The sequence below is a fragment of the Pseudorasbora parva genome, chromosome 22, assembly GCF_024679245.1.
Source record: "Pseudorasbora parva isolate DD20220531a chromosome 22, ASM2467924v1, whole genome shotgun sequence".
NCBI lineage: Eukaryota > Metazoa > Chordata > Actinopteri > Cypriniformes > Gobionidae > Pseudorasbora > Pseudorasbora parva.
Genome location: NC_090193.1, coordinates 38192878 through 38207240, shown reverse-complemented (window position 1 = coordinate 38207240; position 14363 = coordinate 38192878). Strand labels below are relative to the sequence as shown.

The following is a 14363-nucleotide window of genomic DNA, read 5'->3' as shown; positions in this document are numbered from 1 at the left end:
ATGATTTTAAACATCCATTAAGTTAGGATATAACACTATAACTGATAGCAAAACATAAGTAGTTAGTCATTTTGTGTAGCAGAATATTTTACATTTATAATATTAAATATTGTTTTGAAAAGTAGAACAGAATAAGGTCAGTATGCATGTATGTTTAGGTCTCACACTCACTGTTAGTGCGCAGAAAAGATGGTGGAAAGAAGCTGTCGTTCAGGAACGTGGGGAACGGCACGATTCGGACCATGTAGTCGGCCTCGAAGGCGAGACCTGCGAAGGGCTGTGAGCTCATCCTCTGTTGGGAAAAATGCAAAATGGTGCCAAACAGATGAATGTGAGCATAACATTTAATTTTCCAGTGAATTATCCGTCTGATATAAACCATATTACTATAGATTCAGTTTTACTGAGGACAACCCCATATACTCACAATGGTTTTATAAGAGAAATTAAGCTGGCGCGGATCCTTTAGGATCATGTGCTGGCACTGTTTTCCCTCGGGATTCTTGTCCTCCAGATACACCCTGAATCCTTTCACATGTTCAATACCTAGAATGTCAAACAGGTTGCATGAAATAAAGGGGTTTACACAATGGAAAAGCACAATATAAAGTTTTGAAAATGCATAAATGATTAAGCAATTCATAGTTGCATTGTGCCAAGAGTGTTTATATTACAGATCACATCCTAAAAAGCATTAAAATTTACTTTTTTATTTTTTTTGGAGTTATGTTAGTCAACGTTTATTGACGAAAAAATGCCTTTCTGATGTGAGTAAACTGCCTGTTTTTGCTACTGTACCTTTAAGATTCTCAGTTAACTGGTGCAATTCAAGTGGACAGAATAGATCACATCCTACAAAAGCATTAAAAGGGCCTCTTTTTTTTTGATTTATAATGTTACTCAATGTTTACTGCCCCTAAAAATGTAAATGTAGCTTTTTTTATGGCCATTATGCATCCTTTCTGATAGGAATAAACTGGCTTTTTTTGCTACTGTACCTTTAAGATGGTCAGTTAACTGGTGCAATTCAAGTTTAGATTACATTTTTAAAAGCATTAAGAGACAAATTGCTGCATCTTGTTTTATCTTGGATTTGATTTATAATGTTAGTCAAGGTTTATTGCCCCAAAAATGTAAATGTAGCTTTTTATGGCCATTTCCCACTATTTCTCATCTGAATAAACTGACTGTTGCTACTGTACCTTTAGGATTCTCAGTTAACTGGTGCAATTTAAGTTTACCAAATAGATCACATCCCAAAAAGATTCAGAGAGACATATTTGCATTTTGTTTCTTCTTGGAATTGATTTATAACATTACTTAAAGGACACCCATTATGCCCCTTTTTACAAGATGTAATATAAGTCTCAGATGTCCCCAGAGTGTCTCTTAAGTTTTAGATCGAAATTCCCAACAGATCACTTAATATACTATTTAGAAAATAAAAATTTTGGGGTTTGAAAAAAAAGAATCTACTTTCTGTGTCTCCTTAAAATGCAAATGAGTTGCTTCTCCCGGCCGCAGAGGGCGGAGCCTTCACAGCTCCTAAACACGTGAATGAAAACTCTTTCCTTGCGTCCCAAATTCGCATACTATCCACCCTAAATAGTATTCAAAAATAGAATTAGTATGTCCCAAATCGTAGTATGTTGAAAAGATTATTCCAAAGATTCCCGGATGGTTTACTATTTCCGGTCCGAATTCGTAGTATGGATCGATGGGCACTCTAACGGCTGATATTGACCACAACCCATTGCGAGTTGGACGAGGATTCGATTAGAACTACAAACGCGGATAAAAATGTTAAAAACTTCAAACATGACGGATGTGTGAGTTCGACGGTTAAGTAGAGAAGTTTAGATAAAGGGGTTTGAGTGACCAACTATCAGTATTTAACCTGACAAAAATATATTTATTCAGTGTTGTCACATTATATTTCACCCGCAGCAGCATTGAGAACTTTTGTAATGACACGTTTGGCCATTAACTTTTAAAGGCATCATTATATTAAAACTGCAAACACATGAGGAGAGTCTCTGCATTTAAGACCCACACATGGCAGATCAACATCATGCGTCTACATGTCTCTCCGATACGGCAGGAGATTAAACTGAATGTGGAGGATTTCAACTGCGATGAATCTGACGATGATTGACAGGGCAGTTAAACGGTGACGGGGTGCACGTAACTAAGCGACAGAGTCCGTTAAAGAAGGTGAAGTAGTCCCGAAGCTTGCGTACTTTTCTGCTACACACTCAAAAGTATATACCTTTTCTTCACAAAAAAAAAGTACATACTTTTAGGACGTAGTATAAGTAGGCGAATTGGGACGCAGCATTTGTGTTTTTCGGAGGGATGGGCTTCATAGAAGCAGGAAGCAAACGAGCCGTTCAAAGGACAGTGGAGACAGCGGTGTGGAATAAAGTTCAAATATAAGAAAAATACGGCGTATTAAGACACGTTATACTGCATCCTATAAACACAACCAAGCCTAGAAAAAAAACGAAACCACCCCTTTAAAACACTGTTTACCATTTTCAGATAAAAATGTGAGTTTATATCTGTATAGTCCAACTTTACAGCATAATTCGAACTTGCTTAAGTCCCGCCATAAACTTTCAGGACTGTAAAAGGCATTTATCTTCCTTTTTTAATCTTCCTTTCCTTCCCTGTTTTTAGTTTTTTTTTATTAGCACCCCTGAAGAAAGAGAGGAGGCTTTTACCACAGCGAGAGGACGGGAGCATGCGTGCCAGCGGCGCGTTCCTGTGCCCTTCAAAGTGTGCCAGCCTGCCTTGCTTTTAATTAGATTTCTGTCTTATCAGTTGCAGAGGGAAGAGGGCAGAAGAAAAGGCTCCCGCACACATTCCCTGTGGTTCAGATTTCCGCGGCGGGAACGGCCTGAGAGAGCTCAGTCTTTGTGCGGGGTGTAACTCCACACCTCCGCCAGCGTACAGATAGCATCAAGAGAGAGCCGTCCCATCACACAACCTTCAAAAACACGACTGAAGGTGAAAAAAAAGCTGTGGAACTGGTTGTGCGCTCTCGTTTTCCTCGCTTTTTATCATTCCCTCAAGGGGGTTCCTTTAATATTAATAGCGGTAAGGCAACACTTCACAATAAGGGCATGTGAGGGCTTCAAACATTAGCCATATGAACTAATAATCAAAAGCACTTTTTACGGCATTTATTTATCTATGTTAGTATTAACCTCTGCATATTACATATTTCATGAGCACACATAAATTAGCAAATTTTATATTCATTAAAACAAATTCAGGGAGATCAGAAAATGTTTTTTGTTATTATTTATATAATTTAAGACATTTGCATGTTCAGAGTTCTCTAATTTTGATTCATGGTCGCATGACATACCTGCATGAATAAAACATGGAATAGATCACCCAAAAATAAAATAAAAATTTGAGCTCCTCAAGAACCAATGAGGTTCATTCTCGTGTTGCGCATTAATTTTGAGCTTTAGCAAGAGCCAATGAGGACCAAGGTATTCAGTGGGGCAAAAAACACTCTGGTCATTGGATGCAGGGGAAGATATAAAAAGGCCCAATCAAGCCCTGGAAGTGACAGTAGTAACATGACTGCCCCTGGCACACTAGGACACTCGATCTTGCACCGAAAGTGGAAACGCTGCTAATGATGAATTAAAAATTTTTGGGGGTGAACTATCCCTTTAAGTGTGCATGAGGAAAAGGCCCCACACCCAAGGCTTTCTTCTATGAGTTTCTTTAATATACACCTGAGCTGTGTCAAGTCCTGCCCCAGTCAAAAGGATTAACCTCGAGCAAACAACAGGCCACATTGTCCCGCTTGTCAGGCCCAAGCTCGCATTACCAAGTTCAATAGCGCCCTGGCAGACGGAAGCAAGGGACATCCCCGTCTTTCTCTCAACCACACACACACACATTCCTCAGAGGACAAAAATCACGGCACTGCTGCTATGTGCCGATCTATTCTCGTCTCTTGGACGGATCCGTGGGACTGTCAGGGTCGAAGAATAATATGGCCCTGAAGGAGGGAACCTGCGGCTTTGATCAGGACCTGCAGGAACTCTCTTTGAAGAGCCTTTCTTTGAGCTCCTCTTCCATTCTCTCCAGGCTGCAGATAGACTAAGATAAATCACCCGCATGTGCAACCACCCGTGCAACACACATGCACTTTAAAATGCGCTTTGTTATGGGTTTGTGCACGCTAATGGAAAGTGCAGACACGCAGTCTGAAATCTCTTTTTTAGGACTGTTTGGGGACACAAACTTCTCCATCTACTGGATAGTGACTTTAGTGGAGAGGAGCAAATTACTAGAAGCAGCAACATAACTAACTTTATTTTTCAGCCGGTTGACTATCATTCAGCAATGCCATTAACAAGCCAACTAATAAATATATTAGCAAAACATTTAAATGTAATACACACACACATACATACATACATACATGTATATATATATATATATATATCGGGGTCAGGGGTCAGCATGGGCACCCTGACTGGTCAGCAGCTGTGCCGCCGCATACACAACAAACTGAGCTGCTCTGTGTATTCTGACAGCTTTCTATCAGAACCAGCATTAACTTCTGGAGCAGTTTGAGCTCCAGTAGCTCGTCTTTTATCGGACCACACGGGCCAGCCTTCGCTCCCCACGTGCATCAATGAGTCTTGGCCGCCCATGACCCTGTGGCCGGTTCTCCACTGTTCCTTCCTTGGAGCACTTTTGAGAGATACTGACCACTGCAGACCGGGAACAGCCCACAAGAGCTGCAGTTCTGGAGATGCTCTGACCCAGTCGTCTAGCCATCACAATTTGGCGCTTGTCAAACTCGCTCAAATCCTTACGCTTGCACATTTTTCCTGCTTCTAATACATCAATGGACAAAATTTTCACTTACTGCCTAATATATCCCACACACTAACAGGAGCCATGATGAAGAGATCATCAGTGTTATCACTTTACCTGTCATAATGTTATGCATGAAAAGGAAAAGCGTACAGCGTAATGAGTAGTAATGAGAATATCTATATCTATGTGTATGTGTGTGTGTGTGTGTGTGTGTGTGTGTGTGTGTGTGTGTGTGTGTGTGTGTGTACATTATTATAATTTAAACTAAATGCAACTGATATAAAAAGGTTCCATTTTATATAAAATGTTAGTTCTTGCATCACCCTAAACGAGAACTAGGGGTGTCAACAATAATCGATTCGAAGATGCATCGCGATGCGGGGCATGAACGATTCAGCATCGATGCGGCAAAGTGCCATAATCGATTATGTCACTGTTTATTTTCTGGCGGACGATAAAGTTGTGAAGTTTCAAATACTTCCGGTTCCGAGAGAATAACAACAACAACAAAGAAGATGGCTGAGGCGGAGGGAGATGACCGCGATAGACGGGTTATTAAAAACGCGCTAACGACCCGAGGTGTGTAGGATTGTACGTATATTTTTTTTTGCACAATAATCAATGAATCTATAATCACGAAAAACGCCGCAATTCACCTTTATTCCACAAGGTGGCAATGTCTGATACGCAATGATGAAGTGATGTTTCACTCATAGTTACCTCTGACAGAAAACGAAACAATAATCTGCAAAACTTGAAATGGCTCAGTGATTTACCGCAGAAAGCAAGTACTAAACACAATCATATGTTAGTGTCACTGTCTCTTGATGATGGATGATGGTCAAGAAGCTGTCAGTGATCAAAAAATTGATTTTGAAGACATTGAAAATGAGTTTGGAGAATATGCTGGAGATCGCGAATATGTGGCAGATGCTGAATATACTGGTAAACGAGCTCTGACGAGGACAGATGATGATGGTATTAAACATCTGCTCAAACTGAATCCTTCCAAGCTCCAAAAGGGAACGAAATAGGTTTTATTTTATTCTTCTGTAGCTGTTACTCTAAAATCAGGAGTTTTATATATTATCACGACAGGTAGAGGTCTATCCATGTTAAATATAGATCTGGGTCGCTAACGACCTGAATATGTAAGAATGTTTGGTGAAACAGTCCTGCATTTAAGGGCTAATTGTATTTTATTTAATTACATTTTATTTTATTTAATAACTTTTATGTCAAAGATACAGGAGACATAGCAGCCAATACAATCTGTTGTTTAATATCTGCTTGTATTGCCTCATGACTGATGAAAAATTTGCTTTGTGTGCAGTAGAATTTTGATGCATCACAATGCATCGTAGAATCGAATCGAATCGAATCGTTACCTGGTGAATCGTAATCGAATCGAATCGTGAAGGAAGTGCCAATGCACACCCCTAACGAGAACCTCTATGTGATTGTTTTGCATCAGATAAACACAGCTATGCCTTTTTTTGTAGCCTGGTTAAAACCAGACCATTCTCAGGACTGGCAAAGCTTCATAGACAAATAATTTCCAAAGGGGCGTCACCAACAGACAATGATGTATGCAAAGTGACGGAGAAACATCTGAGACAGCAATTCTCTGTTTGTGATTTCGAGGAAGATGTTGCAATGGCTTCTGACGACTTTTGCCATTGTTGTAAAAGAAATATGATAATAGCTGATAATAGTGTCCACCGCCACTACATCAACATTTTTGCAAAATTCGGAAACCCTAACAGCCTTTCAGACCGACTGAAACATCTCGGATTGACGGTCGAATATAAAACATCAAGCTCTGATTGCATTCGCCCCCGCTGTAAGGCATTTGAATTGCGATTAGAACGCGATTTGTAATATTTTGAAAATAAAATAATATTTGTGAAAATTGTGTCTCACAAACTTGATTCAAATTCAGTCATTTCAGATGTGTTAGAACATTTTCAGACTTGAGCATAGTTATGCTAGTTATTTAGTTACAATCTTTACATAATTACCAGATCTAGTGTGAGGATGTAATCCACATCTGGTAGCCGAGTGTTGTTCTTTGCTCGGGTTTTAATGAAAAGGAAACAGACGCAATAGCTGATTCGAACAACGAGTGATATCCACAGCGGCATCCTGCTTCACCGCCGCTGCGCTGTCGTCATCATGTAAAGCAATGTTTCTGATTCGTGCCGCGATTTCGACGGATTACAAATGGCCTTAAATGGGCTCTTTGCCAGACTACTTGCAGAGCAGTTGTCTGGGTTTTCCCAGGCTACCTTTTTTAGACAAATTATTTCATCTATATACTTTAAATGTTAACTAGTGTTGTTACCTATACTTTTGGCAAACGGCCCATTCTTTATCTACTAACAGGTCGTCCTGCCCCAAACAGTGGACAGAAGTTGACATGTCGGGCATTTGAGAGTATTTTCTTCAGCACTACCGAAAAGAAACCTACCGAGAGGGCTGGCCATCCAGTGGACCACCACGGCCGCCTGGCTGTCACATGACAAGTGGCTGTAGGTGATGTTGTTCACTTCATGGATGGCATGTTTCCCCAGCAGATTCCAGTTGAGAGAGCAGTCTAATTGGGATGAAAGAAAGAAAGAGAGAGAGAGAGAGAGAGAGAGAGAGAGAGAGAGAGAGAGAGAGAGAGAGAGAGAGAGAGAGAGAGAGAGAGAGAGAGAGAGAGAGAGAGAGAGAGAGAGAGAGAGAGAGAGAGAGAGAGAGAGAGAGAGAGAGAGAGAGAGAGAGAGAGAGAGAGAGAGAGAGACAGTGTTTCCATGTGAGAACATCGGTGAGATTCTTTGGCAAGCTCCGAGAGAAAATATGCAGCCATGCAAGGAGACACTATTTCCCCACCCCCTTCCTTCCTTCTTTCTTTCTTTCACTTCTTTCTTTCCCCTCAGTGACTACAGATAAGCAGGTAAAGGAAGAGGAGCAGTCGTTTGTGTCCCTCACACCCCACCGCTCTTTTTTTACGCAAGCCTTATTGTAATGCTAATGAGAATGGCTTTGAGCCGAGGCCGTTCCCGTTCGTAGTCACACATAATGGGGACTGAATGCTGAGGAAAAATCAGGATTAGCTACAGGATGAGAAACTTGACTTTTCATTGCTTAAGGGGCGGACAAGAGCTCAGGAAGCTCGACTGAAACAACGTCAGGCATTAACAAGAGAATAAATACTATATTAAGCCAAGCAAAGAGAATCAATTACAGTGAATCTCACACTGAACATGCCACATTTCACCACAAAAATCACATTATATTATAGAATATATAAATATATATATATTTTTTAGTAGGCCTACTTGTTTCTTTTTTTTAAAAGTTGTGATATTATTTTAATGACAATTAAGCACATTTACCACCCAATTAATATTATTAAATTATAAAGCATAATGCATATAATTAATATATAATATTATATTATATAATAATATAACATAATATAATATAATATAATATAACATAATATAATATAACATAATATAATATAATATAATATAATATAATATAATATAATATAATATAATATAATATAATATAATATAATATAATATAATATAATATAATATAATATAATAATAAATATATATTTTTTTGGTTTATTATATATATTTTAATTTGCACTGATTTAAATAAAAATTATTTTTATAATATTCTTAAACAATTCTCAGTCATGCAAAATAAATAATATTTATTATTTATGATTGTTTATTTAAAATTGTACTGATTCAAATCATTTTTTTTTTATAAAAATAAAATTATTTGCATAATTTCCCCAAACAACATTATCATAATGCAAAATAATTAATTATATATATTTTTAATTGTGAGGTATTGATGCATTAATGTAGTATCCACACTGCCTTTTTTGTTATTTATGCCGATTTAAATAAAAAATATTTTTTTCTGTTTATAATATATTCAGTTGTGAGTCAATAAAAAATTAAGTAAGTAAAATGCACAGATGCATAATATTAATGCATCAATATGTTTTTGTTTATTTAAATTTACACTAATAGAAAAAACTAATGTTAATAAAAAAAAAAATTGCATATTTTTTAATTGCTACATACTGATGCATCAATGCAGTGCGCACAGTGCGGTGCATGAAACTAACGTGAAACCAGACTTAAGTCGCCTCAAATGAAAGCATATTTACACTGAATCGTTTCCTATCACATATATAGTATGCTATGTGCCTTTCACCATGTAGAAATTAGTAAATGTGTGTTAAATGACCGATTTCAGCCGCAGCTTCAGCAGTGTAGGGGCAGGCTTTAGATTCTAGAGAGCATTTTGATTGGACAGAAGATTTGACGAGAAGGTCAAGTCTGCGATGATGTCACCAAAATCTGAGATTTGTTTTAACGGAAGTGAGAGACTGTACATTTTGAATGCTTATATCTCCTAAATGCAAATTTTGTCATAGCTTTGGAACATACCAGCTTATTCATAACTTTAAGGCTAACACAGTCATACTAAAAGCTAAAAAACTTCAAGTACTACAAGTAGAGAGAGGTCTTACTGTCATTTCGGAAAGTGACTGCGAGTTTGCGACCGCTCTCATCGACGCTGGGCGACTGCGTTCCCTGCAGAGAAAGAGACACAAGCAGAAATATGTTATTATTACACAGCCATAAATGCAATGCAACATCTGAAGTCGACTGTAATGGCAGCATTAGGGACGTCTTAGAGACAAACAGCAACTTGTGTAACAGGAATGTGCGCTCGGGCCTTCAAAACCAGCAGCTCTTCATGTGGTGACAGCCGCAGCACACAATCCCACAATTATCAGACTCCTGGCACTCAACAACACAGCGCTCGCTGCCAAAAGACAAATATAACCCTTTATACCCAGCACAGCACTGGCCGACCCAGAACCAGCCACGGTGAGCTCAGGTGAGATAATGAGGGGTTACGACTGACTCTGGATCAGCGCTTTAAGGTGCATAAAAAAGAAGTCAAAACAAATACGCTTGCGTGACAGAAGCAGACACCCATGAGCTCTGTAATCAGCGCGCCAGATCAGGGCGGATGTGTAAAAACACAACGATATATAAAATAGGGATTATCAAATGAAGACATATTTTAAGAGAAAAGTCAGATGTGGAGTGACACTAAAGAGGCCTTGTTCTCAGGCCACAGCGAGCTTGTGTGTATCAGCGCAGATCTTATCATATTCCTGGTGTTATCTGGGATAAAGGAAGTTGTTTGACATGGCGGGCCGAGACACAATTCACTCCCACCCAGGAGATGAGATGTTAACAAACCATCAATAATGAGATAAACTTTAGAGGGTCTGCTGTGCTTTACTGTTTAAAAACCACATCAATGATCACTGCACTGTAAATAAAACGTGTTGGTTTTTGTTGGTTTAACTTTAAAAAGTAAGTAACCTGGTTGCCTTAAAATTTTGAGTTTATTAAATTAAAAAAATGAGTTGATACAATGAAGGAAATTTGTTTAATAAATAGAAACTCAAAATATTTGATATCTGAACCACATAAAAAAATATGATAAATCATGAATATAGCAGTATTTGGCTGCGTCATCAGAAATAAAACACACAATTACCCAATATACTTACAAAAATCTTTTAATAATATTTTAATAAAGGTTGTCGAATCTCAAAAAATGAGGTAACCAGGTAACTTTTTTTCTAAATATTTTTTTACAGTGTGTTTATTTTGTTTAATTCAGATCTCCATACTTCATTTTGACTAAAGACTATATGGGGGACAAATTAATACTTGTTCATAGTTTATATTTGGATGCAACACAGGAGCTCAAAGTAAAACTTTGATATTTTTCATGGAACTGTACAAATTATTTTGCATTAGTTGCCTTTTTCTTTATAATTAAAGGAACACTCCACTTTTTTAGAAAATAGGCTCATTTTCCAAGTCCCATAGAGCTCATCAGTTGAGTTTCACCGTTTTTGAATCCATTCAGCCGATCTCTGTATCTGGCGGTAGCACTTTTACCATAGCTTAGCATACAGCATTGAATCAGATTAGGCCATTAGCATCACACTCAAAAATGACCAAAGACTTTATTTTTTCAAAGATAATATTTTTCCAATTTAAAACATCCTCGTGTACTGACCATCGGAAAATAAAAGTTTAGATTTTTAGACCGATTATAGACTATTCTCTCATTCCATAGGTGCAGCGGTGCAGTGATATTACGCAGAAAATAGTACCTAGCTATATCGGTCTAAAAAAATTGTTTTTCATTTTCGTTGGTCTTAGTACACGATGTAACTACAAAAGAGTCAAGTTTTAAATAGGAAAATAGTGAAAGTCTTTGGTCATAATTTTTTAGCGTGATGCTAATGGTCTAATCCGATTCAATGATGTATGCTAAGCTATGCTAAAAGTGCTACTGCCAGATACAGAGATCGGCTGAATGGATTCAAAAACGGGAGCCTATTTTCTAAAAAAGTGGAGTGTTCCTTTAATTTGAAATTTACTAGCAATTTCTGACATGTATGTGCAGTCAGACTCATTATCATAATGCAAAATAATTAATGATACATTTTTTAATTCCAAAAATATTGAAGCATTGCCTTGTTTATTATATATGCCGATTTAAAAACAATGCATTTAATATTCCTTCTTTTTTATAATATATGCTAGAGTTTGATTTGTGATTCAATAAAAAAAAAAAAATTGAAAAGGAAATTGTACAGATGCATAATATTCATGCATCAATATGTTTACACTGATTTAAATAATAAAATATTAAATAATTTGCATAATTTTCCAAAACAACTGTCTTTATCATAATGCTAAATAATTTATGTTTTAATTGCAAAGTATCGATGCATTAATGTAGTATGCCTTGTTTATTATTTTTTCAGATTTAAATAAAAACATATATTTTATGCAATATCTTTTTTTCTATTAAAAAAAATAATATATGCAGTTTGATAAGTGATTCAAAAATGATAAGACGACAGCCATTGGTTTTCTAATTTTACCCTGTAAAAAGAAAACACTTATAGAACTAAAACCAATCTCAAAAGTTGTATCATAATCTGGACAGAGACAGCATGCACCTGCTTGGTTCAATCTGGGAAAGCAATTTTCAATGCTAATCTGTTTTTATCCCGAGCTGGAGCATCTCTACTCCCCGTACAATCAATTTCTTCATCCAAACACATAAATCATCCATAGTTCCCCTAAACGCACTTCTGGAAACCTCAACAAATCACATGACCAAAGATAAACATGGCCGAGGACTTCAGCGTGTGCATGCCAATCCGGTAAATGCCAATGATATTTTGCTTACATTAGAATAAACTATGCAGCATGTGAAACTGTAGACTCACTGCTTTGCATGTATTATTTGTGGGAAACTGCTTCCAAATTGTGGTTTGAAATGGTAAGTGAGCAGATCTATGGACTAAAAATAATGCAGCAAACAACCTAATTTACAATGAATGCAAAGCCATCAGTGAGCTGCTACTAAACCAGTGTGAGTAAACTACTCAACATATGCTCAAGACTTTGACTAATCTGTCTTAATGACATCCTCTGCCCCATTTCCACAGGATGTGTACTGATGAGGGCGTGACCTCTGACCCCGGAGTCTCTCTGACACCATACCTGGACCAGATGTACAACTACAGACAAACAGAGCACGGCTATTATTATAGGAAAAACTTGAATACTCATGTCTGTTACTTATAGACAAAACAAAACAAAAACAAAAAAAATTAAATTAAATTAAATAACAAAAAATTAAAAAATATATATATATATATATATATATATATATATATATATATATATATATATATATATATATATAAAATATAAAATATAAAATAAATAAAATAAAATAATAAAATAAAATAAAATAAAATAAAATAAAATACAACTTACTGAATACATTTTATGAATGTCTTTGGCAACTTACTGAAAAAACCTTTAGTTGAAGCACTAAAATTACAAACTTGAAACTAAAAACTAAACCTTAATAAAAAATAATAAAAAATAAATGAAACCTAAAAAGTAATATTAAAAAAAAAAACAATTTAAATGTTAAAAAATTTAACAGACAGACATGAAATAATAAACAACTATAAACAACAACCCTGGGGTATTATATACAAAAATACATATAAATATGTTTAATTTTAAAACTTAAACCAACCAAACCCAAAGACACATGCCTAATTTTATTTAGTTTAAGTTGAAGCACTAAAATTACTAACTGGATATTAATAATAACTAAAACTGAACTTAAAAATAAATAAATAAATAAATAAAACAAATACAAATGAAACCTAAAAGTAATATTAAAAAAATTATCAAAACATGTTACAAAACTGCTTGAAATTAAACAAAAAATAAATATAAAAATAAAAATGAATAAATATAAAAATAAAACAAATAAATAATATTATAATAACACTGAAACAGACGGATATAAAAATAAAAATAGATGTAGAGACAACGATATATACAAACAAATCTGGGGTATTATATTTTTTAATATATAATATTTAAATATTATACATTTTGAAACGTAAAACTTCCTTTAGTTGCCAAAGACACATGTGAAATTTTGTTTAAATTGAAGCACTAAAATGACTAACTGGAAATGAATAATAATTTAAAATACACCCAAATAGTAAAGTAATAAAAAATAAAAATAAAAACGAATAAAAAGCACATGCTAAAATTACTAAATTTGAAAATCTTGCTTATAATGTCCAGGAGCATTTGTGGAAAAACATCTGTGACTTTTACTGGGAAAACTTTCCTGAAAGTTTAACGCTCCAGTTAATGAACTGAGGGGAATGAAAGCACAAACTAATTTGGTTCATAGCCCTTGGCCTCGCTTTTAAAACCAGAGATTTTAGGTAGCAAAAAAGCCTTTACAGCCTGCAGAAGAAGGAGGTGACTGGCTGATTCCTCATTTAGCAGCACCAGGATAAAGTGAGAAAGTCAGCAGCTCGAGAGCTGCACTAATGGCTCCTGCCATGCTGTCCTGGGGTTGTTTTAACACCGAGGGCCCAGCGGGGTCCTGAGGGTCACGGCCGACACACAGACAGCTGCTGCAGCGACGGTTACAAAACCTGCACATTATCACAGGAGCGACTCTGACCACAGACTCTGAATGTGCAAGATTTAAAGGGATAGTTCATCCAAAAATGAGATGTTTTTCTGCTGACCCCCAGGGCATCCAACATGTAGGTGTGTTTGTTTCTTCAGTAGAACACAAATGAAGATTTTTAACTCTAACCGTTGCTGTGTGTCGGTCATATAATGCATGTGAATGGGTAACAATTCTATGAGAGCAAAAAAAAAACATGCTTAGACAACATGCACAAAAACCCTGCGGCTCATGACGACACATTGATATCTTAAGACACAAAACGATCAGTTTGTGTGAGAAATCGAGCCGTATTATATAATTTTTTACCTCAAATACAACGCTATATCCAACAGCCTGGAACGCGCTTCACTTCCTGTAAA

At 36.3% G+C, this 14363-nt stretch overlaps 1 protein-coding gene across 1 annotated transcript in view; it reads right to left on the bottom strand.

Moving 5' to 3' along the window:
• The window catches only part of il17rd (interleukin 17 receptor D), a 57766-nt gene that overhangs the window by 11866 nt on the left and 31537 nt on the right, over positions 1–14363 (bottom strand). The window contains exons 2-5 of the mRNA XM_067431689.1: positions 9401–9464; positions 7325–7450; positions 428–546; positions 172–292 (exon numbers count right to left, since the gene is read on the bottom strand). Coding sequence (XP_067287790.1) covers positions 172–292; positions 428–546; positions 7325–7450; positions 9401–9464 — 430 coding nt within the window. The remainder of the gene's footprint in view (positions 1–171; positions 293–427; positions 547–7324; positions 7451–9400; positions 9465–14363) is intronic.